The 24,133-nt window shown below is 38.8% G+C and overlaps 1 protein-coding gene across 9 annotated transcripts in view; it reads right to left on the reverse strand.

The window, feature by feature from the left end:
- PLEKHA7 (pleckstrin homology domain containing A7) overlaps positions 1-24,133 on the reverse strand; it is a 174,320-nt gene that overhangs the window by 57,764 nt on the left and 92,423 nt on the right. For 7 of the 9 annotated variants that reach the window (XM_072865743.1, XM_072865747.1, XM_072865748.1 and 4 more), the window contains 2 exons: positions 17,165-17,248; positions 8,078-8,189 (listed from right to left, as the gene is read on the reverse strand). In XM_072865743.1, the coding sequence (XP_072721844.1) occupies positions 8,078-8,189; positions 17,165-17,248 (196 nt within the window). Of the gene's footprint in view, positions 1-821; positions 864-8,077; positions 8,190-17,164; positions 17,249-24,133 lie in introns of those variants that run through there. The other 2 variants (XM_072865749.1, XM_072865750.1) reach the window with 2 other exon arrangements.

Here is a 24,133-nt window from a genome sequence, read left to right on the forward strand (position 1 = left end):
CAGGCTTTGCTTCTACTGGCTAGAATAAAAAGTTAGTTTAAAAGAAAAGGTATATTTTAAAAACTCTTTGTCTGTACTGCAGTAGTCTTTTCCTAACTTAAAATATTCTGATATCACTGTTGTGTGTTGAAAAATGCAGGTCAGAGCAGCTGCCTGTGCCACTGAAGACAAAGAAGTCACTTTTTACTTCAGTACATTTGTTATGCTGCTTGTTTGTGAATGACTCATAAGTTTTTGCAAAAAACCCAAAATGTCAGGAGCCAAAATCTTCAAATCCCTTTTCGTCACTGCATCATCTTCTTCCTTACAGTAGCCTCTAGCTGAGGAGGAAAATTGCTAACTTAATTATAAAATGTGATTATTTTTTTTCTAAAACTGGACAGTCAAAAAAAATGTAAACAGCCTTTCATTTGGAACAGATTTTCTAAATGGCAAAAAGGAAGACTGTATATCGGTAAAAATATGCATATATATATATACACACACACATAAGAGAACACATAACTTTCAATCTACAGGGAATTAAAAAAAAACAAAACAAAACCACAAACCAACAAACAGCCTACAAAAACCCCACCTGTTTAAGTCATAAATTCTTCCATTCGAAAAATCTCAATGTTTCACTAACAAATGAACTCATGCATCCTTTCAGTATCTCTAAGTCAATTAGACAAAATCCTTATTCTTCAGATAGGAAAAAACAAAACTCTCAGAAATTCCTGCTCTTAATATTGAGCATTCATCTACAGTGGCCCTGAACTAATCCCTGTGTTCTACACTCCAGCTCCACACAGTCCCACAGAGCTGGCACCATTGCCTACCTGTCACCATTGCCTGTTTCTCTCAACTGCTAGACACGTTCTTTATTTACTTGTTGTAATCCTCACCAGTTCATCCTGGAAAAATACCAGCAACTATCAGTGTCATCAACAATTCAATTACTTCTCTTGTGCATAATCCATCCAAAACGCACTCTCAAAACTAAATAGTAATAAATACATTACACTACTATCCTTTATGCTTTTGACTTGGCCAAAGTACTGCGTAGCACAGTAACATTTACAAGCTTCCATTCACACCATCAGATGCTTTAACAGACTAAATTCCAAATGTACCTTACTCTCAAACTGAAACAGATCTTTATTCCTCTATATCCTTAATTTGTAATCAATATAAATGGCTTTTAATATGGTTAATAATGTAATTGAATTGGCTATGAACAAACAGACCTTTGGGACAGAGAACAATTGTGGTTTATCAGCATGCTCTTTTGCTTTTTATTCCCTCAACTCCATACCCCTCAAATTTCAAAAGGAAGGGCAGACTGCATTGGTCTAAAGTCTTCAGATGACTTATTCAGACAATGTCAGCACCAAAATGGTGGGACTGACCCCAAGAATCTATGTGCATTTCTGCAAAACTGCCCATCTCAGGTGTCTTACAAAATGAAGCCTTATATATTTATATGCACATCAATAAAACATGACATTTTGATAAGTATAAGCCTCATTTTGGCTTTTTTCTTTTTCTTCTTTCCAACATGCTCCTCTTGTTGTAAACTGTACAACTAACACTGTTGGACAGAACATGTGAAATTCTCTTTCCAAACATTTACTTTTTATTTCAGAAGTTTTATTCAATCCAAGTTCAGACTTGAACACTGCAACAAACAAACCAGATGTCTTCATCTCTTTCATCTTGAACTGAGAATGACAAATCTGCTGTACAGTTGGCAGCTTATCTTCCCCCTCCACCACAAATGTAGCAATTGTTAGCTGTCAACTTTCTGCAGAAGAATCAAGTGGAAAGCAATGTACCTGTTCTTGCACTTCCTGATTTAGTACTAATTCAATGTGCATAGCTCTATATAAAAATCAGTTTGAATTTGACCAGGTTTCCAACACTATACCTACAAAGTTCCGTGACAGCATTTGCAGGACAAAATTATGAAAACATTTCATAAAAGATAATAATTAGCTATGGGTAGCTAGAGACCTTTGCCATGACCTGGGGAAAGGTGCCAAGAGGCACCTTTTCATAAAAGATCATCTTAATATCTTTTCATAAAGGATATTAAGATAAAAGATAAGGTCATAAAAGATAATCTTAATATCTTTTCATAAAAGATAATAAGTAGCTATAGGTAGCTAGAGACCTTTGCCATGACCTGGCGAAAGGTGATAAGAGGCACCTTTCCCCAGGTGCCTCTGCACAACAGATAAAAGGCTCTAGAGGTGGAGGACCAGTCAGTGGACGATGAGGATGTCAATCCATCTACACCAGAGGAGCAGCCAAGACCAGAAAGACATACCCCCCCATATTACTACAATCTCCACAAGGACAAAAAGATGTGTCCTAGTTGTAGGAGACTCCCTGCTGAGGGGAACAGAGGGTCCAATATGTCGGGCAGACCCTTCTCATAGGGAAGTGTGCTGCCTCCCAGGAACCCAGCTTAGAGATATCCCTAGGAAACTTCCTAGCCTGGTACAGCCCTCTGACTACTACCCATTACTGCTCTTCCACGTGGGAGGAGACAAAGTTGCAGTACATGGCCCAAGGGAGATTAAAAGAAACTTCAGGGCCTTGGGACGATTAGTGAGGGAACCTGGGGCACAGGTGATTTTTTCCTCCCTCCTTCCAGTTGTGGGCAGTGACACTGGAAGGAACAGGCAGACCCAGTCTATTAATACATGGCTCCATGGCTGGTGTCAATGTCACAATTCTGGGGTTTTTGACAATGGGGTGGACTATACGTCACCAGGCTTGAGGGCATCAAATGGGAGCTACTTTTCTCAAAGGGGAAAGAGGGTCTTTGCCCAGGAGCTTGCAGGGCTCATTGACAGGGCTTTAAACTAGATGTGAAGGGGGAGGGGGAACATATCAGGCTTGCCTGCAGCAAGCCGCGGGAGGACACACAATGGTTAGAGGCACGGGGTGCTAGTATGGGCCCTCACCCTGTTGCCCAGGGGCGTGCTGGGGACACTGCACCACAGTCAAAGTCTTGCGGAGATGAGGTAGTAGGAGCCAACAAGGAAACTTCCGTGGAACACCTTAAGGGAAACAAGGGGTGTTCCACTAGGAAGGTGACATGGCCGACAGCCCAGATGAAGTGTCTCCACACAAATGCACGCAGCATGGGCAACAAACAGGAGGAGCTGGAAGCTACCGTGCTGCTAGAAAGCTATGACCTGATTGCCGTTACGGAAACCTGGTGGGACGAATCCCATGATTGGAGTGTGGCTATCGATGGCTACAGGCTATTCAGAAGGGACAGGCGGGGAAGGAGCGGCGGAGGTGTTGCCCTCTATATCAAGAAATGGATAGAGTGTGAAGAGCTGTCCCTGAAGAATAGCCATGAGCACGTCGAAAGCTTATGGGTAAGAATTAGAGACCAAGGCAACAAAGGGAACCTTGTGGTTGGTGTCTACTACAGGCCGCCTGATCAAGGAGAGCCTACTGATGAAGCCTTCTTCCTCCAGCTACAGGAGGCTTCACGCTTGCAAGCTCTTGTCCTACTGGGGGACTTCAACCACCCCGACATCTGCTGGAAAAGTAGCATGGCAAGCTGTAGGCAATCCAGGAGATTCCTGGAGTGCATTGAGGATAACTTCTTAACCCAGGTAATAGACACCCCTACCCGAGGGGATGCAATACTGGACCTGATGGTCACCAATGCAAGTGAGCTCATCAGTGATGTCAAGATCGGAGGCAGCCTAGGCTGCAGTGATCACGCACTGGTGGAGTTCACAGTCCTGGGGGATATGGGACAGGCGAGGAGTATAGTCAGGATCCTACATTTTAGGAAAGCAAACTTCCAGCTCTTCAAGGAGTTAGTCAGTAGGACCCCTGGGAAACGGTCCTCAGGGACAGAGGAGCAGAACAGAGCTGGCAGATCTTTAAGGATGCTTTCCATAAAGCGCAAGAGCTCTCAGTCCCCAGATGTAGGAAATCAGGCAAGGAAGGGAAGAGACGAGCATGGCTGAGTCGAGACATGCTGGTCAAACTAAAGAGCAAGAGGGAACTGCACAGGCAGTGGAAGCAGGGACAGGTAACCTGGGAAGAGTACAGGGATGCTGCCCGCTTGTGTAGGGATGGGGTCAGGAAGGCCAAGGCGCAGCTGGAGCTAAACTTGGTAAGGGATGCAAAGAATAACAAGAGGGGCTTCTACAGGTGTATCAACCAGAAAAGGAGAGTTAAAGAAAGCGTACCTCCACTGATGAACAAGAATGGTGACCTAGTATCAACAGACGAGGAGAAGGCTGAGGTACTCAACAACTTTTTTGCTTCAGTCTTCTCTGGCAACCGCTGTCCTCACCCCTCCCGAGGCAATGGACAACATGTTGGGGACCAGGGGGGTAAAGCCCCTCCCAATGTAAGGGAAGATCAGGTTTGTGACCACCTGAGGAATCTGAACATATATAAGTCTATGGGACCTGATGAGATGTGCATCCCAGAGTCCTGAGGGAATTGGCTGATGTAGCTGCCAAACCACTCTCCATGATATTTGAAAAGTCATGGCAGTCAGGTGAAATCCCTGGTGACTGGAAGAAGGGAAGCATTGTGCCCATCTTTAAAAAGGGTAGAAAGGATGACCCTGGGAGCTACTGACCTGTCAGCCTCACCTCTGGGCCTGGGAAGATCATGGAACAGATCCTCCTAGAAGCTACGCTAGAGCACATGGAGGACAGGGAGGTGATTCGAGACAGCCAACATGGCTTTACCAGGGGCAAGTCCTGCCTGACCAACCTAGTGGCTTTCTACGAGGGAGTTACCACATCAGTGGACAAGGGAAAAGCAAGGGATGTCATCTATCTGGACTCCTGTAAAGCCTTTGACACGGTCCCCCACAACATTCTTCTCTCTAAATTGGAGAGATATGGATTTCATGGATAGACTGTTCGGTGGATAAGGAATTGGTTGGATGGTCACATCCAGGGGGTAGCGGTCAATGGCTCAATGTCCAGATGGAGATCAGTGACAAGTGGTGTCCCTCAGGGGTCCATACTGGGAGCAGTGCTGTTCAATATTTTCATCAATGACATAGACAGTGGAATCGAGTGCACCCTCAGCAAGTCTGCAGATGACTCCAAGCTGACTGGTGCAGCTGACACGCCAGAAGGACAGGATGTCATTCAGAGGGACCTGGACAAGCTAGAGAAGTGGGTCCATGTGAAACTCATGAGGTTCAACAAGGCCAAGTGCACGGTCCTACACCTGGGTTGGGGCAATCCTCAGTTTCAATACAGGCTGGGGGATGATGTGATTGAGAGCAGCCCTGCGGAAAAGGACTTGGGGGACTGATGGATTAAAAGCTGGACATGAACCAACAATGTGCGCTCTCAGCCCACAAGGCCAACCGTATCCTCAGCTGCATCAAAAGAAGCGTGGCCAGCAGGTCAAGGGAGGTGATTCTGCCACTCTGCTCTGGTGAGACCTCACCTGGAGTACTGCGTCCAGCTCTGGAGCCCTCAGCACAAGAAGGACGTGGACCTGTTGGAGCGGGGCCAGAGAAGGGCCACGAAAATGATCTGAGGGCTGGAGCACCTCTCCTATGAGGACAGGCTGAGAGAGTTGGGGTTGTTCAGTTTGGAGAAGAGAAGGCTGCGGGGAGACCTTAGAGCAGCCTTCCAGTACTTAAAGGGGGCCTATAAGAAAGACGGGGTGGGGACAGACTTTTTAGCAAGGCCTGTTGTGACAGGACGAGGAGCAATGGTTTTAAACTAAGGGAGGGCAGATTTAGACTGGATTTAAGAAAGAAATGTTTTACAATGAGGGTGGTGAAGCACTGGAACAGGCTGCCCAGAGAAGTAGTGGAGGCCCCATCCCTGTAAACGTTCAAGGTCAGGTTGGATGGGGCTCTGAGCAACCTGCTCTAGTTAAAGATGTCCCTGCTCTTGCAGGGGGGTTGGACTAGGTGACCTGTAAAGGTCCCTTCCAATCCATAGCATTCTATGATTCTATGACAAACAGAACGTGTCTCTGGCTTCATGATTGTGTCTCAAGTCTGTATCTGGGAACTCACTCTTTGAAAGAATGATTATGGAATTCATGGAAGAAAACATTTAGAAATAGATTAAAGGATCTTAGAATCTACTCTCCCCGTGCCAAAAGTCAACCTCAAAATGGAGGACAGACTTTACAGCCTTTGGTCTCATTGCTAGTTCACTTGAATTAATTTTGTGTTAGGCTGTGAAGGAATTTAACAGATGTCCTTCTAACTCTACAGAACGAAAGGAGTGATTTCAAGCCTGGAAACACATGCAATGATGAAACACAGCATATATAAGAAAGGTGTTGGTTCTCTGTCTTAATCAAAACTCCAGTAAAGTATTTATTGAGGGCCTGCAGCAGGATGGATCTTCTATAAACAAACTTGGTGGAGAAAAAAAGAACAAGCAAGCCTTCTACGGGAGCTCTATTCAAAGTCTAAAGCTGCCATGTAGTAAAAAAAAAATGCCACACCGGGGAGCCTGCCAGAAGCACGCGTGGCCACGCTTATACTGGACTGCAAACAAAATAGAAGCAGACACCAAAACCAGACCAACTGAAGTTTTGGGAGGTGATTCTGCATATTCTCCAAACTGTGATTGAAAGAGCATTATCCTCACCTGTAGCTGTGCGGTTCTGATGTCTCCAGTGAACTAGTCTCTAGTATGTGGGTGGCCCTGTAAGTTGTATCCAGTCACCATTTTTGATCTCACTGTTTTGCAAAGCCTGATTAGATCAGTGCAAATACGTGACAAAGGGAAGCAGCAGGAGCAGATGACGGAGGATACACACTTTTTGGCAGAAGTGTGATCCTGGGTAAGGTAAAGCCAGCTGCGTCACGGAAGAAATCCCCAACTCAAAGCAGAGTATCAGGTCCCCATTAAGTTTGCTGGTTTTAAGAGTGAAAAAATGAGCCTTCTCCCCCTAATGCTGGCTTCAAAAAAATCAGAATAAGGAGGATAAATACAGTAAACACAAATGCCCAAGTACTTTGGTAAGTTCAACTGATAGAATATCAAAAAGAAATGTATCAAGTAATTCAGGTAACCTACTAAGTTCACTGTTTCCAGTGATAACTTCATCTAGCACTTTAAAGATAAATGTATTCTTGAGATTTGACACATGACAATCTTTGTGTTGGTCCAATAACCTATACACCTTCAATCTAAAAAAACAGGGTTTTTTTAGCTTTTCATGAAATAGTTTTCATCTTCTCCAATATTCACCCAAGCAATTCAAAACATTAGAAGACGACTGTACGTGATTCCAACTCAACAAAAATATCTTTGCAACCAATTTGGCAAAGTCCTTTCTTCAACTCAATTACTTAACAGGCTTCACACTTTTGCGTTTAAAAAATACCTGAAAAGTTTAAAAACTGCAGACAAATTTAAGAAATCTATCTTATCTCTGCTAATTCTTCCAGTATTTTTTTGCTTCTTTTTATCCAGCCCCCTCCCGTTCTCACTATACTGTAAGTTATTGTAAGGTCAAAGAAGCATTAAAATAGTTGGTGACACTTCAAGTACAGCACTCTATTATATTTTGTGCAATAATAAACACAGGCCCTTTGTCAATGCCGAATAATGGATTTTTCTATTATTAAACATTCTGTGTGTAAACTTGGTGTCTGCACTGTTTGTGCACTACAGTGATGGCATAAAAGAATCTAAGTTCTTACTAAGAGGAGGAACAGCAGTAAGGTTTCATGGAAAAGTAAGAACTGCAAATTACAATTCCTGGTATTCTGCAGCACTTTTTGCCATATACACTGGACTATCAAAAGACTTGCTGGAATACTAGTATTACAGATACTTACTTCCGTTCTTAAGAAGCCTCTCAAACTTTACATGTCACAATAATCACTATTTTTCAAATTACTATTCAACACTGTCATGTGGATGTACAGTGCTCCTATGCCGTAAAAAGGTTTTTGCTTGGGTAGAAAATATTACTTCTTATTTGAAGGAAGTTATTAGACTTCTAGGCTAAACCCATGGCCCTATTAAAATCAGCATTGAAAGAGTATTGGACTTAAAGCGAGTGAGGTTCTAATCATCAAGCTGAAACAATAGCCTTTTTCCTTTACCTTAGAGCCAGGTTTTGTATCAACAGCAGATGTAGTTACTGCAGTGGACGTTTCACTGACCATGCTTGAAGGTCTTTGGTTTATTTGTTGCTTGGACATAGATGAATGCTGTCTAGAAAACAAACAAAAACAGATAATCTAAAGCACATTGTTTCAAACAGTCAGCTTTGCCTTTTTATATTTAAGATTCACAGTGAGTAAATGAATGACAGGCTAGTCAAACATTTCCCATGCATCTGCAACTTCCTTTGCACCACCCCTATTATTTTTATTTCAGGTATTTCTCAAGCAGATGTTGCCAGTGACATCTGATGATTGGTATTTGTCAATGTATCAGGACGAAGAAACCTGCCAAATTGTCTGCAAATCCAACAGAGAATCAGGATATAACAAAGAGCACACAGAGAAGATAAGGCTAATGCAGGGAGACTAAATTGTGCCCAATTTAGAGGCTTGGCTGCAAACATGTGGAAGAGCCAGTACTGGGGAGGGAAGGATAGGAGACAGAAATTTGCAATAACAAGCTTCTTATTTAAAATCAAAGTGAGACTAGCCTAGTGTTAGTTCTTTCACTAACCTAATGTTAGATCTTTGAATCTGCCCAAAATATGATGCATACTACAATATGCATTATTAAAATACCTTCTAAGTGAAATGGTGCAATTCATGGCAGATATTGTTCGAAATAAATAACTTCTGAGTCATACTAAGATTCAGGAAATCTTGGTAACTAGCTTAGATGCAGATACCCATTTAAAGCATAGGTAAGATCAATCCTACCATAAGAACCTGTTCAACAAGTAAGAATTCAGTACAGCTGCCCAGATGAAGAAACGAGAGGATAAACGGAAGTGCAAAATCTTGTGGAATCCCATATGCAGGTTGTGAAGAGAAGCCTCAGCAGCCAACCTCAACACCAACTTGTGAATTAAACCCACAGGTGGTATTTTTAAAAATCATTAACAACATAGTTTAGCAAACTGTATTTTAGGAACAAGTAGCAATACAGTCACATCAGAAAAAAACAAAACAAACTATTAACAACTTATGATTTTCCTTTTCCTATCTTGTTAAGTCACCCAAACCATTTATTTATTGGGGGGGGGTGGGGGGGTGGGGGGGGAAGAAGAGACACACAAGCCACACCAAACATTACTGTTGCTACCACCAAAATTCAATTCAGTTCTGAGCACAACAGAGAACAGAGTAATTCTGGGCAGTTACCACTCAGAAGAACAGAGAAGAGTTTTTTATTGTAGTAGCTCAACACAGGGTTTAACTGAGGACAAGGTGTTTGCCATTATTGCTCTTCCTCAGTTACAACCTGAACAATTACCTGTCCAAAAGCTTTTATAGTTGATTTGGTGTCAGGGAAAGCACATTTTTCCATTTGTGACCACACAGTTTCAATTAAGCTTGCAAGGAACTAACACAACTTTGATCCCGTTTCCTTTATGCCTTGCTTATCTGGCATAAATCCCTTTTTTCTAGCTTTTCTATGTAAGTTCAAGTCCAAGATGTGAGAACAAACTACACCAAGAGTCTAAAATCCCTGGCCAGCCTTCAATGCGTGAGAGCTTCATCACATCAGTTTGAGTCAATTTGCCTTACCTCTTATGGACCAGTTATCCTACTTCAGCATTTAATCAGCTTTAGGAATATCCAGTTTCAGCAAAGAGCAGATTAAGACACTTCCCGTATATAACGCTGCCCGACTAAGCTATTTCTGTTGATCAGCCAGTCTTATTATCTGCTTTTGACTCTGTTCTTACTTGTTCCTTTTCCACCCTATAAACTTTCAAAACAGGTAGAAAATGCAGAATTACAATGTGCCTGCATTTTCCTTGCAAAACCATCTTACTTGCCTTTTCCTAATATTTACTTATCAAAAAGGTTCTATTTCCCTGCTTGAGGCAACTAAACAGAGAGTAGATATTTCAAGGAAGGAGGAACACTAAGAGAGATGTGACAGTCTTCTACATTGCCTCCTCAAAATGAATTTAAAGTATTAGATTTTATATCATTAAGAGGGCTACTAGAAATGAGTTGCAAAAGTATGAAAACAAAACATATCCAAGAAAAAAGTTTGGCCTTAGAAGACACAAACATTCTCTTTTTCCCTTCAGGTTTAGATTTTTTACAATGTCCACACCACAAACTACGGAGTTTTATACTGTAGGACAGTCGCACAATACATGTTATTTTCCAGATACTCACTGGGGCAAGGAGGGGGGAAAGGAGGAGGTGGAGGGAAGAGGATAGAGCACGTAACATACATATTCAGAAAATCTGTAGGCTTTCCAGACTATAGACAATCTGATTACATTTATTCATTTTATAGAGTAGCTATTTCACAGAGAGCTAATTTTCTCAGGAAAAACAAAAATGAAAAATATAATTTAAGTTTCAACAAATCGGAATTAATTTTTCCAACAAAAACATTAATATGAAGAGAAAAATAACCCCAGAGGAATGGCTTTAATCTACCAATCAGGGTAGGCAAACTCAGATTGAACAGATTTTCACTATTCCACAATATACTGTTTCACAGTAGGTTAAACATACTGCAGTTTAAAAAAAAAAAAAAAAGAAATTTAGAAGAACTACAGAGGAAGATTAGCTTTATATGTTTAACAAGACCATCACTACCAGAAAATCATAATGCAATACAGAACAATAAATGCATAATTTCTAAGCATTTATAATTTGGCCATTTAGTAATTTGTCTTCCACTTGCTACTGAAAATGATCACTGCCAATAAATCAAGCTTTCCTTTTCTAGTAGTACGAAGATTAATTATGAACTTCAACTGGGAAAAGAACAAATTCACAATGAGAAAAATGTTTTTTAAAAAATGTGAGGTTGTTGCCACGTGGAAGAACTCACATAGCCAGCAAAAGAGACAGTAAATCCACCAAAAGAGAAAATACATTGGTATTCTCCTAAAAAAAGCCTTTGTCAGTAAACACTGGTAATCCAAACTCTCTGTGTGTGAGATGTAACAGTGTCCTGGTTTCAGCTGGGACAGAGTTATTTTTCTTCCTAGTAGCTGGTATAGTGCTGTGTTTTGGATTTAGCATGAGAATAATGTGATAACACGTTGATGTTTTAGTTGTTGCTAAGTAATGTTTACACCAGTCAAGGACTTTTCAGCTTCCCATGCTCTGCCGGGTACACAAGAAGCTGGGAGGGGGCACAGCCAGGAAAGCCGACCCCAACTGGCCAAAGGGCTATTCCATACCATATGACATCATGCTCTGTATATAAACTGGGGGGAGGTGGCCGGGGGACAGCAATCGCTGCTCGGGGACTGGCTGGGCATCGGTCAGCGGGTGGTGAGCGGTTGCATCACTTGTTTTCTTTTGTTTTTCCCTGGGTTTTGTTCCTCTCTCTCTCTCTCGTTATTTTTCTTTTCATTACAATTTTTTATTATTATCATTATTATTGTTGTTATTGTTATTACTATTGTTATAATTGAATTACTAAACTGTTCTTATCTCAGCCCACAGGTTTTCTTACTTTTGCTTTTCGGATTCTCTCCTCATCCCACCGGGAGGGGGGAGGGTGAGCAAGCGGCTGTGTGGTGCTTAGTTGTGGACTGGGGTTAAATCACGACAAACAGAAAACACCAAACAATACCAAAAATTAATTTAAATACTCGTATATAGCATTTCAAGGATAAAATAGATTTGCATGAAATCAGAACAAAACAGAACTCAAGTATTTAAGTCTCTTCATAGCTAATTAATATTCTCAGTTTTAAAAAGCAAATAAAAATATGCAGAATATGCAGAATTACCTGATACATCCCAGCACGTTAATGCAGTTAACACTGTCTTAATAGTGTTTACAGATTAATCTTTAAAAATAAGTGACTACAGCATTAACACTGTGCATTCAGAAACACTACTTCAGAATCACTATTACCAAAGATGTTTGATAATATCTGTTATTCAAGACATCCCATTCTGTCTTCATAGTGCTGATTTTTGTCTATTTTCAGGATAGTTTTCTTACCGCCTCCCCCAGGCGTGTGCATACACACGCAGAATTGCAGTATGTACATTTGGAGCTCCAGTGCCTTGTAAATCTTTTTAAAATACTTGAAAATAACACACTATATAGTGTGTCCTGTCAAGCAACTCCTTGCTCTACTTAAACAGTGCTAGTACATCCACAGAAATCACATTTACCAGCTAAAAGAATTATATGGCCAATATTTGGTTTATTTAAAAAAAAAAAAAACAACCCCAACCAAAAAAAACCCCACCACACTGAACAACACAAAAAAATTACACCAGTAGCCCATATTGAAAATGCAATACTCATGAGAGAACACATTCCTTTTCTCTAAAGGATCATCATAAAGATTAGTCGACTTAGAAGATCCACATTCATACCAGCAACTTAAAAAGTTTATTTTGTTGAAACCAAATATGACACAATAACATTGTGTAACCTAGTTTTTAATATTAATAAATCTCCTATTCAGCTAGATAAAAAAATAACTATCCTAGTATTTCTATACATGTAAACATGGCAGATGTTTATTTTGGGGTTGTTTGGGTTTCCTCCTTTCTCTCCACCTGATATTTTTGCTGCTATAGTAACCAAATGCAATAGACAAAATAAGATGGCTCTCTCCCCAGAGGTGATACACAGGCTTTATCAGGTGCACAAACAACAGGTAAAAAAGAGGGTAACACTCATTGGATTAAGCTCCCAATATATATATTTATGTTTTCTATATTTCCACATTTATATTAAAGTCTTATCTTTTTTAACTTTAAAGTACTACCTTCTCAATTGCAAACATAATACTAACTGCAAATATATTGTAAAACTTCTAATACGTAACTACTAGTGTTTAGCAACAGATGCAATTAGATACACAGCTGTCAGTTATTTGAAGAACTGTTATTTAAAGATAAGAGAGAAGAAATATAAACATTACGTACATCTACCCTAAGTAATTCTATCACAGATTTTTCAGGGAAATGCGTGTATAACGATATGGTTAAATTAGACCTAACACTTGTCCAGCAGCCCTAGCCTTAACACTCATTTTTCCATTGGTTGTTTAGGAAAGGTCCCCTTGTGGATTAAGGGTTCATTAAAAACATGAAAGTAAAGCACAGAAATTAAGATACAGTTGTTAAATGGAGGAAGGCTACCACAGGGACTTCCCATGCAGCCAAGGTGTTCAAATTATTTAGAGGTGATCCTGAAAACTGTGAGGTTACCAAGTGAATAGAGGACAAAAATTAACCTGGACAAATACTGAAATGCTAACAGGAACAGATAGAAACATAATCTTCAGATAGGAGTAACCATGTGATAAGATGCCAAACTGAATTCAGTGTCAACAACAGAAAACCAATTCAAAGAAGGGAGAAATTAAAAAACATCTCTGCAGCTTTTTCTGCTCAAAACAACACTAGCGATCTAAGAAAAGGATATTTTTTAATCTTAGCAGAATGATTAACAGTGAAGTATGTTAAGAATTATTAGGAAAGGAATAGAGAAGAAAAAGTATAATTAAATTATTATAAAAAACAATGGTCTCATATACTGAATACTGTATTCACCTATAATCAATCACTCCACCAGATAAAAGACAAATCTAAAAGCCTCATGCCAAAAAGCTAGCACTCAAGCAGGGCTAGTGAAAGGTACAGAACACACATTCCACACAGTAAATGACCAAAGCTTCTAAGCTTGGAAAACAGAATGAGAGGTGGGGATTTGACAGTGGTCTCAGCTAAGAATGGGTTAGGAAACAAGGAATTATTATCACTGCTTCTCAAAAAAAAATCTAAATAAGAACACCGTTAGGAAGAAGGAATAGCATAAGGATCAAAAGAATGTAATTTAATTTAGGTTCAGGCAATACTCTCTGTTTTTATCCTCCAGTTACAATGGAGTTGAGGAAATCAGATTTTGGCTTAAAAAGCAAGATTGATGTGATACTGTTTAAAAGGGGAAATGCCTTGGGAAAAGACTAGTGAAATACAGCCTCAGCCTTCTACTGAAAGTATCCAGTTCTCATCTGATCAAGTGAGGCAAGGGCATCTGGTTCATAACTGACTCATAATCAAACTAGGATTACATCATTTATTCACATAATTTTCCAAAAATTATTTTCAAATCTTCTCACCAGAACATTGCTTCCTGGATGACAAATGTCCAAAACAGCGCGTACATTCATCATTTCTAGGTTACTGTAAATTACTCTTCTGATGTTAAATGTGTCCTTTTAATAGATATGTTTGTTGCAGCCTGAACCAGTTTGTGCTTATGTCTCCCCACTAGCTCCCAGTCAACATCTGGTGACAACTCCTGGCTTTGGCCCTAATCTTAAATTAAAATCAATCCATAAGTAATAAATCACGTCACAACAGCACTGAAAAACAAATTGCCATTTATGAAAACCTTAAGAGTGCTACTACTTCAGACAGGGTTCTTCAGCTATAGAAAAAAGTACTCTTGGTCAAAAGTATCCCATGATGGAAAGTTTCCACAGACCATGCAAATCCAGAAACTACCTTTCCAACTGCATCCTGTTTGTGAAAGTCATTTCATCACAAGATACGGTCTACAACACTGATTGCAAACTAACATACAATCAAAAACACCGATTCCATACAAATCCCTGATGCCCGAGGGACAAGAACTGAAAACATGGCGTAGCCCCATTATGATTCCTAGGCCTAAAGACAGGAAGGTGCTAACAGCTTCTTTGATTTCAGCAGAGACATCCACATATGTCAACAGTGTCGTTTGACAGGAACTCGGATATGACCATGATGAACAGCATCTGTGTAAAACCTACACTGTTGCATAGAAACAGTACGAAACTAAGGAAACCAGAGCATCCCACGCACTTGAAAATGGCATCTTTAAAGTAATTTAAACTGATGTATAAAAACACCTAATTTTAAAAACACTCTGTATGTACTTCAGGCCAATAAGAAAGCTTAGAAAAATGTTCTTGCAACTGTTTCCTAAGTAGTCACTACAAACACATACTCCTCTCTATATCCCTCCAGCCATTCCCTTGTCTTTTAGAATAGAAACCACCTGTCTCTATTAATTCTACTACATTCTAAGATCTTTTTCCTGCTTTTGATAGCATCTCAGTGTAATTGAAATCTAGAGATGACAAGTTATGCTCATTCATCTGACTGCCCTCCAAACAAACACATCCACTTCTCTTCCAAAAAAGTTTCTAACATACACAAAAGATCACTAAAACCATGTGCCACCAGCAAATTGTTCTTTCAATTCTGCTTTTAATATTTCATCTACTACCATGATTACAAGACCAGAAACAGCCCAGGGAAGTGTGACTAACCCAGGGAGGCACTCCAAGGAGTTCTATCCAAACACCTGTTTTCCCTTACTCATGTACAAATTTTCTTTATATTAAATTTGATCAAACCTTTACAACAGATTAAATAAAAACCAATTAAAGGATGGAAGTTGGAACACAGATGCACAGTGGCTGTTTTCTATACTGTCTTTGAGATTTGCTCCATTGCAAGACTCCTATTCTCCTCACTAAATGACTTGGAGTAGCTTGTTTGCATACTTGTGGCGAGCCAAACCCCTCCAGAGCAGCAAGCCACATACCACATAACATCTGGGGTGACCTCCAGCTCAGTAGCTATCCCACAGTCCTTGTACCTAATCACAGGCCTCTCCCACACACAGCAAAATAAGTTCAACCTTCTATTTCATGCTGGTTCTCAGCATGGGCCTTAACATAGGATTGGCCCTTGGATTTGCTTTGGGCTTGGGGAGGCGCAGATGATTTTTTGTTGTTGTTGTTGGGGTTTTGTTGCTATTGTTGTTTTTGTTTGGTTAGTTTGTTTTTTAAACCATATAAGAAGCACTTCTCAGGGCTGTATCAGAAGCTCTGAGCAGAGGGCTATACAGTCATGCTCTGGATCTCCTTTCCTCTCCAGGTCCACAATAGAAGACGTTGCCAGAAATGCCTCTCTCCTGGGAGTCTCACATGCCCCTTCTCTGGGCCTCATTTTTCTTAATGCTATACTGCTTTAAATTAAATGTAAAGCAAATTAAATGTCAGACAATTTGAAACAAAGTGTTCATAATCGTGTGGGCAGCCATACAAACCACCACATGCAGGCCATCACAGCATAATGCTCAGCCTTTGTGATACATGAAGGGCTAGAGGCTACTTAAACAGGGCTGGAAGACTAGGCTGGAAAAGAAAAAGCTATCTGGTGTAGTCCCATTCCTCTTGCCCTTTGGAGTGCTTTTAGAAGTGATGTAGAACTTTCTCCTAGACTCTGTCTAGGGAAGATATCCAGTCATCCCATTACAGAAGGGATTCCAGGAGCAATCTAGCACACAGCAAGGACGACAGGAGTAGTTAAACCCTACAGCGAAACAGGGACTGATGCAAACCAACACCAAAGACATGCCCAGATACACCAGTTTGAATACATGCATTTCTTCTTTTCCTTTTTTTTTTTTTTTTCCCCCACATCAGACAATCAAGATAAAACATGCTGGAAACTAATATATATGATTCTAGCCCTCTAGAATAAATTGAAGAACGCCTAATCAAAAATTTTTTAATAAATACCAGACCAAGACAGGAAATGTAGAAAATCTAAAACATAAGAAAACCAAGGAATTACAATAGAAACTAGTAATATTTTGCATATTTCAATTTCAGTACAAACCTTCCAGTTTGCTCTAAAGACATTTTACATTTACATTCTGTACATTTGATATTTATTATTAAAGTATCCTATTTATACTGCCTTTTTTTTTGTTTGGTTGGGTTTTTTTGCCCCCCCCCCCTTTTTTTTTTGGGGGGGGGGGTGTGTGCTTGTTTGTTTTTTAAAGATTTGGTGAAGATTTTCTCACAAGCCCTAATGTGGAACAGTGCTAGAATCAAATACATACTATCACAATGAGAAGTAAGTTTTTAAGTATAAACCATCTCTATGACATTTTTGCTACAATACCAGAAGAACTGTCAAACTACTAAACTACTGTAGGTAAATGTGTTACTGTTTTAGATCTCTTGACACAGGTATAAAACTACTTACTCTTCTCGCAAAATAAATTCAATATTTTCTGGAGAAACCTGTCCTGTCACAGGATGTCTAAATGACGTGGTCTGCTGATTATGGCTGAAAGGAAAAAAAAATAAAAACAGAAAAAATAAATTAATATTGCTAAACTCAGTAAAATATATCTATTATCTCTAGAAGGCAGAACTGTTTATATTGATGCTTTGCTGCTGGTACTCCAGAAATGAAACATATTTCCTAGGTACTTTTGAAGCCAGAAATGTTTTCAGCTCCTTCCTGCATCACTTTGCCAATGGCACACTGTACCATTTAATTATTAAACAGGTTAATGTTTTAAAAGTAAACTAGTTGCAATCCTTAGTTAGGGAGATGCACTTGAATTTCTGATTATTTACACCTGACTGTTACAAGATTATTTAAACATAACATAGAAATTACACAACATAAATTACTGATTTGTATTTCTGTAAATTTCACAGAACAGAACCAGTAAAATAATTTAAAATGTTGCTGGACAACATTTTACACAATTTGTAATGTTTAATCAGATCACAGAGAGAGATTTTGTGGAAGCCATTTATTGCATGCTTTTTTTTTTTCCTCTAGTATGTTATTTCTTCAATTATTTTTCTTTACACCTCCATGTACAGGGTCATATATAACCTTAGTTGTTCAGTTGCATGGCCGATATAAAACAACGTAATTTAGTATTTCATCCAAGTTGAATTAAAATTGGGATTTTCTATCAACTTTCCCTCAGAGTACTATCTAAATGTTTTGCTACCCTCTGTGAAATATTGCTATCCATTAAAGACAATTATTTTATCTGTGTAACTGTACTCATACAATGCAAAAGTATGGAATGAGAAAAGCTTATTTCACAAGACAAACTGGTAGTCTTCCCTCCTCCCCAAAGCAGATAATTTGAATTAATTATATAGAAAACACAAGACAATTTCTAGAGAGTCTCATACCTACTAAGGCCCTTATTCTGCAGCCCTGTCCAAAGAAGCAATCTATAAAAATCACAAACCTTGAAGGAATAAGAAATAGAAGACCTTATTTCAGAATTAGAAAGGTCATGGCTGAGATGCTGTTAGGGAGCCTTAGAATTAGACAGAGTAATGACCCAAGAGCTCGCCTACTTAAGGTTCTGAATTTTTATGGGTTTAGTTAACAACATTTAGGTAAACAACATCCAAAACAAAACTAGAATTCTCATAAAATGCAGCAAAATGTTAACACACTGCGAGTATATTCAGAAGAAAAATAATAAGGCCATTAAAGGAATTATACATCAAAGAGCCAAACACTTCATCCATTTTTCTGTTTTAAAGATTTGGGGGTTTTCCTCCTGTAATGCCCAGCGATTTCAGGTCTTACAGATTTGACCCAATTGTCTAGCATACCAGGTTGTCCCCCCAGAAACAGAATAAGGCATAAAGAAATATTTTGGGGTTTCAAAGTAATGAAATTCCAAAGAGGTAACAGCCTTTCTGTAGAGTAAAGGACAGCTAAAAATCAAACAGCTCATGCACCCATAACATTCAAATATAAATAGCTCAGGACATGCCTTGATTTAAACAACAAAACAAAACAAACGCCACCACCAAAAAACAGACAAAAAAATAACACCAAAAAACACACCACCAACAACAAAAAAACCCCACAACCAAAACCATAAACTGCTCACGCTAAGTCCCACTTGGACCACGAACAGCAGAGGATGTTTTCTGTGTTATAAACTTTTCACCGCTTTTCCAATATGCCTTGCTACAGGAAGTCATATATAAGGGAGCAACATAATGAACATTTTCAATAAGCTGAAAGCTGTGACAACTTACGTTACACCAAAAGGACTTTTTACAGCCTCACCTACTGCACAAATTCTATCCCTACAGCCATTAAAAACTGTGAACAACATATTAGGCCATCAACTACCCCACAGCACCAGCAACAGCATTCATTTCCTGGAGTGGAGAGAACTGACCTCTGCTACAGAGGTGGATTAATGAAGTACCTTTGCAGTTTCTAACTCTTCAGTTTTCCCATGAAATCAGAGATCAGGAAGAAGTATTTCCAATAAGCCTGCAGTGCTAACATCTACAAAGCAACTATGACCTTCTTCTCACAAAAGGACTGAGGAGTATTTTTTTCTGAATAAGCAGTTTTATGTGAATTTATATTCTAATTTTGAGTATACATCCAAAGAAAGGAATAGCAACTTGCAGATGTCAAATAAAATAATAAATAAATTATAACAGTAACAATTAAACTCCATTTTTGTCACACAGTTCAAACAGTTAAGCTAAAAGTCTTTTCTTTTAAATCAGGATTGAAGCAATCTGTTTAACCTTTGACATCTAGGCTAGGACTACTAGCAAAAATGCAAATACATAGTTAGCTTTAAAAGGAAAGTACATTGTCAGTTTTATTCTCCAGAGGCAGACAAACTGTCAGCAAGCTCTCATATGCAGGCTGTTAGTCATTAATAACTCACTCTACAATTAAGACTAAGAAAAAGGACTATGTTCCAGAAGTGCTCGAGGGTTACTTAGGAAATGAAGTTACCCATTATACCATACTAGCACTTTTACAAATGTTTTATTATTTCCCATGAAATAAATTCACGAGGCCTTCAGAAGATTAATTAGTCCTCTTGCTGTAATTAAAGAGCAAGTCTATTACCAATAGACTAAATATTACTTGCTAATAATAAAACTTTCAGCTGGAAAGTAAACACTTCTTAAATATCTAAGCAATTGCATTTGGGGACAAGTTTTGCACTTCGAACAGTAAAAACAGAGAAACAGAAGGATAGTTCCATTACTACATAAAAAGCAGATGGTAATTTCACAGACAAGGAGAAGACATACAAAACCAAAACCTTCTGCAAATCTGCAGCTTCAATCCTTAGGACTTTACTGGGATGAGAGAAATTAAACCACTGCCACTAACAATTAGTTTTGCAGAACACAGTGGTTTATTTGAATTTGAAAAGTGAGAGTTTAAGTGTTTTGCCTCATAGGACTCATTAAGAGTAAGCAATACTATTCAAAACAACCCATACAACAGATGCCTAATGCCTTGCAACAAGGAATTAGATAGCAGGGAGATTTTTGTCCACAATGAGAGCAGTCAAACATTGGAAAGGTTGCCTAGCAAGGCCGTGGAATCTCCATCCTTGGAAACATCCAAAACGTGGCCAGGTAAGGCCCTTAACAACCAAATACAACTTTTTAAGTTGGCTCCAACTTTGAAGCTGGGCTGGCTCTGAATAGGAGGGGCTGGATCCGATAGGGTCCAGAGGTTCCTTCCAATCTAAATTATTCTGTTCAGTCATTCTCTGCTGCTCCCTCCATCTTTCTCTGCAAATATTTAATTTTTACAATCCCTTTGAAGCTTTCCCAGTATTTAAATAGATGTATCCCAAGAATATTAGCAGTAACTGGTTTTGATTAGAACGAGAGAAATTGTAACATTATATTTTTAGATTTAGATTACGATCTTTTGTTGTTGTTGTTTTCATGTCCTTTAAACATTTGCTTAACAGTAATATCTGTTTACACAACAATGACAACAATAACATCTCCAGTGAGAGTGATCTAGTAAACTTGTTGCAGTGAAAGTTGTCCTTCCCTTCCAAGCACAGACTAAGAAAAGACCTGGCATAGTTGTTCTCCAGACACATCAGCTAACCAAGCCTCCCGACAGTTAATCACCTGTATTTCCTCCAAATAGCAACTGCTGAATGTGTTTCTATTGACCAGAAATCTACCATGTATAACAGACACAATAAATGAACCTTAATAAAAGGACACGAAACGCTGCTCCACTCTTCATGCCCCTTTTATTCTTTTTTCCACCAGAGAAAGACTTAATACCCCCAACAAAACTGGGAAAGGCTTATGATGCTTCACCACATGAATTGTGAACGCCATGTAACTTGTATTAGTACAACACCACACATTTGAAATCCCAAGCTAACTTTGCTAGTAACATGAATTTTCTGTGTGATAAATTATGGCATTTTGCCTAGCAATCATCTTTTAATTTTATTTTGTATTATTCTAATTTTGTATAATTAATAATCAACAGAACCACCAAACCAAAGCAAGTATGAAACCATGAAAAATCCACACAAAAATTACATTCGTTAGCATCTACCACTACCATCGTTATTAAATTACACTACAGACTGCTAAAAGTAATTCTGAATTTCAAAGTTACAGAACACCATTTTCCAAGGCTTGCTGCTGGTTTGTAATAGTTAAGACTAAGACTCTTCATAACAGAATCACAGTTCAAACACCAGTTCTTTGAAATTGGATACTGCAACACAAATTCTACCATTTCACAGCATGCGTACACAACATTTACAAACATAAGAACTGATAGTCTCCCACTGTCTTAATGCTAATGTACTATAGCAGTTTAGAAAGACTCAAGACCTTCAAGATGTAAACAACGTTAATACACCTGGCTAATATTAGCCACATGTGACAGCATGCTGCTTGAGCACCTAATGTAACTTCTAAGTTGGCCCTGGGTTCAGGGGTGGCAGGGTGGAACCAGATAACCTTACAAACTGGATGTTGTTTATGATCCTACTGAGTGGGTGGGAATGCAGACAGACAGACACCTATATCCTTTGATAACACCTTACTGCTTGCCATCACAATGCAGCCTAAAACATTTCTCAGGTATTGATTAAGCAAGTCTGCAAATTTAACGATGCCTATCATTTGTTTGCACTAACCTAACCTATAGTATGATGAAATTTAACTGATTTAAACACAGGAAAACCACACAATTACAATCCAGTCTCCAATCCTATACTATAACTGCCACAGGCAGGCACTTTTGCCTGCATGGATCCTTTTGCAGAACTCATAATTAACATGACTTCACTGGTTTTTTTTTTTTTTTTTTTTCAGTTCATTTTGTATTTGAGTCAAAGCCAAGTTTTAATGATTAACTTTTGGACATGACTGATGCTGATGACCTTTCATTTGAAGTCAAGCAAGTTTATAGATTGCCTCTAGAGTAATTTAAATGCCCAGACAGATGAATCTTGAAATGTGTGAATCAACTACTGATTGAGTCTACATCACATTAACAACAAATTTATAAGTTGCAAGAAAAATTCATGTTGTCATTGGACAGACTGTCCTATAAATTATTATGAGCCATTTCTACAGTATTTACTTTCCTGTAGGCCAACTCCTTTACACTTACCTGCAAGACTAGATAAACATGAACATCTTTATGTTGAACCCCCCACAAATGGTGATAGTTCCAGGAAAGCACCCACGCTTCTATGGGAGTTACTGGTGTGCGTGCAGCTGACAGAAGAACTCGCGCAGTGAAGAACTGCTGTTCAGCCAACAAGTTATCACTCCAAACAGGAGGAAGTGCTTGCATCTAACCAGGCAAACAGCCAGGCATAGTTTGCTTTATTTCATATTTCTGAAATACATCAATAGCTTCAAAATAGTTTCAGCATTGCTTCTGAGTATTTTTTAGATATTAGCTTTTAAAATTGGTTGGAAAGAGTATGAACGAATAGTCCAAGAAAATCAGTGCCATCAAAGCTCTGCAAAGAATATTATTGGAAGAAAAATGCAGTGTAATACAAACATAATCTGGAAAAATTTGGAACAATACCAACTAACTGTATTACACAAGCAATAGCACCCACTACAAGCTGGACACACATAAAACGCCATCTTTTCAAGATACTGAATGTTATCCATGGTTTTAAAAAGTTGGGTGCCTCCTCAGAGTAGTGGTAAAATCCTTGTTCCACTGTAATCAGTGTCTGGGAGACTTTCATAAGGTCAAAATTTCACCTTCTCATACAATTTAATTAGCATCTTAACCTATGAACTATTACGTAAGAATCACAAAGGAAAAGTGATTCTCTCAAATCTCATAACCTCCTTAGATTATTGGCCTGAGAATTCACAAGTGTTTAGTCATTTAGTTAGAATACAATTCAGTGTCTTGAGCAGCTATGTCTGTGACCAATCAGTCAACACAAGAGCCTGTGCTTATAGAGACAGCTAAGGGGACAGCTAGCATGACATCAGATTATATAATGTGTTCACTTTTCCTTGTAAGAGCTTGCAGACAAGAAAAGTTTGAAACTAACCGTTAAATGGTCAGTAAACCAATAGACGTGCTCTCGCGTAGTATCCTTCCTTCTACCTAGCTCACTAATGATGAGGTTAAAAAGGAACTGCAAGTTTCTTTGGAACTGAGTCAATATTTTTTTTTTTTGTCTTAATGAACTACCAAAGATAATTTATACTATCCAACAGTAATATTGGCAGAAAAGATTTTGCTGTTAATGAACATCCTTTTAAGAACAGATCTAATAAATCAATGGTAAGCTAATGTGGAACATGCCACTGAATCACTGCAGATACTTTCAGTCATTAAAAGAACAGCTAAAAGAACAGACGAAAGGATGAATATAACTATCGCATCACAAGATCATCACAGATTTCCATGAGTAATACAGGTTAAAGTCATCTGCTGATTCAGAAATCCTTTTGATACATACCATGAGACATCATCAAGATTTTATTAACCCACAAAAACCACATTCAAGTAACTTGAAATTAAGGAAAAAAAAGCATGATGAAATTTTGAAGACAAGGAAATACTTAGAAAAGAGGACATTCCTGGAAAGTTAAATTTGATTCTATTTCCTTACTTTTGCAACTTCAGAAAAATTACAGTCCCTGCCTTCAAAAATGAAAATCAAATTTAAAAACTCCCTGATCACAGCCAAATAAAATTAGAAAGATAAAAGATCACATTACTGTATCACATTATCTTAATTCAGGTTTGGAACTCACTTAAGACTGTTCCTTTCTTTCCCACTAAAGTATTTGAAGATAGACGATTCTCCATAAACCTCCAAAATAAAAATGTAGTACCTTCAAAACTATCTATCTAAATTATTTTGGAACTTTG

The sequence above is a fragment of the Ciconia boyciana genome, chromosome 6, assembly GCF_034638445.1.
Source record: "Ciconia boyciana chromosome 6, ASM3463844v1, whole genome shotgun sequence".
NCBI lineage: Eukaryota > Metazoa > Chordata > Aves > Ciconiiformes > Ciconiidae > Ciconia > Ciconia boyciana.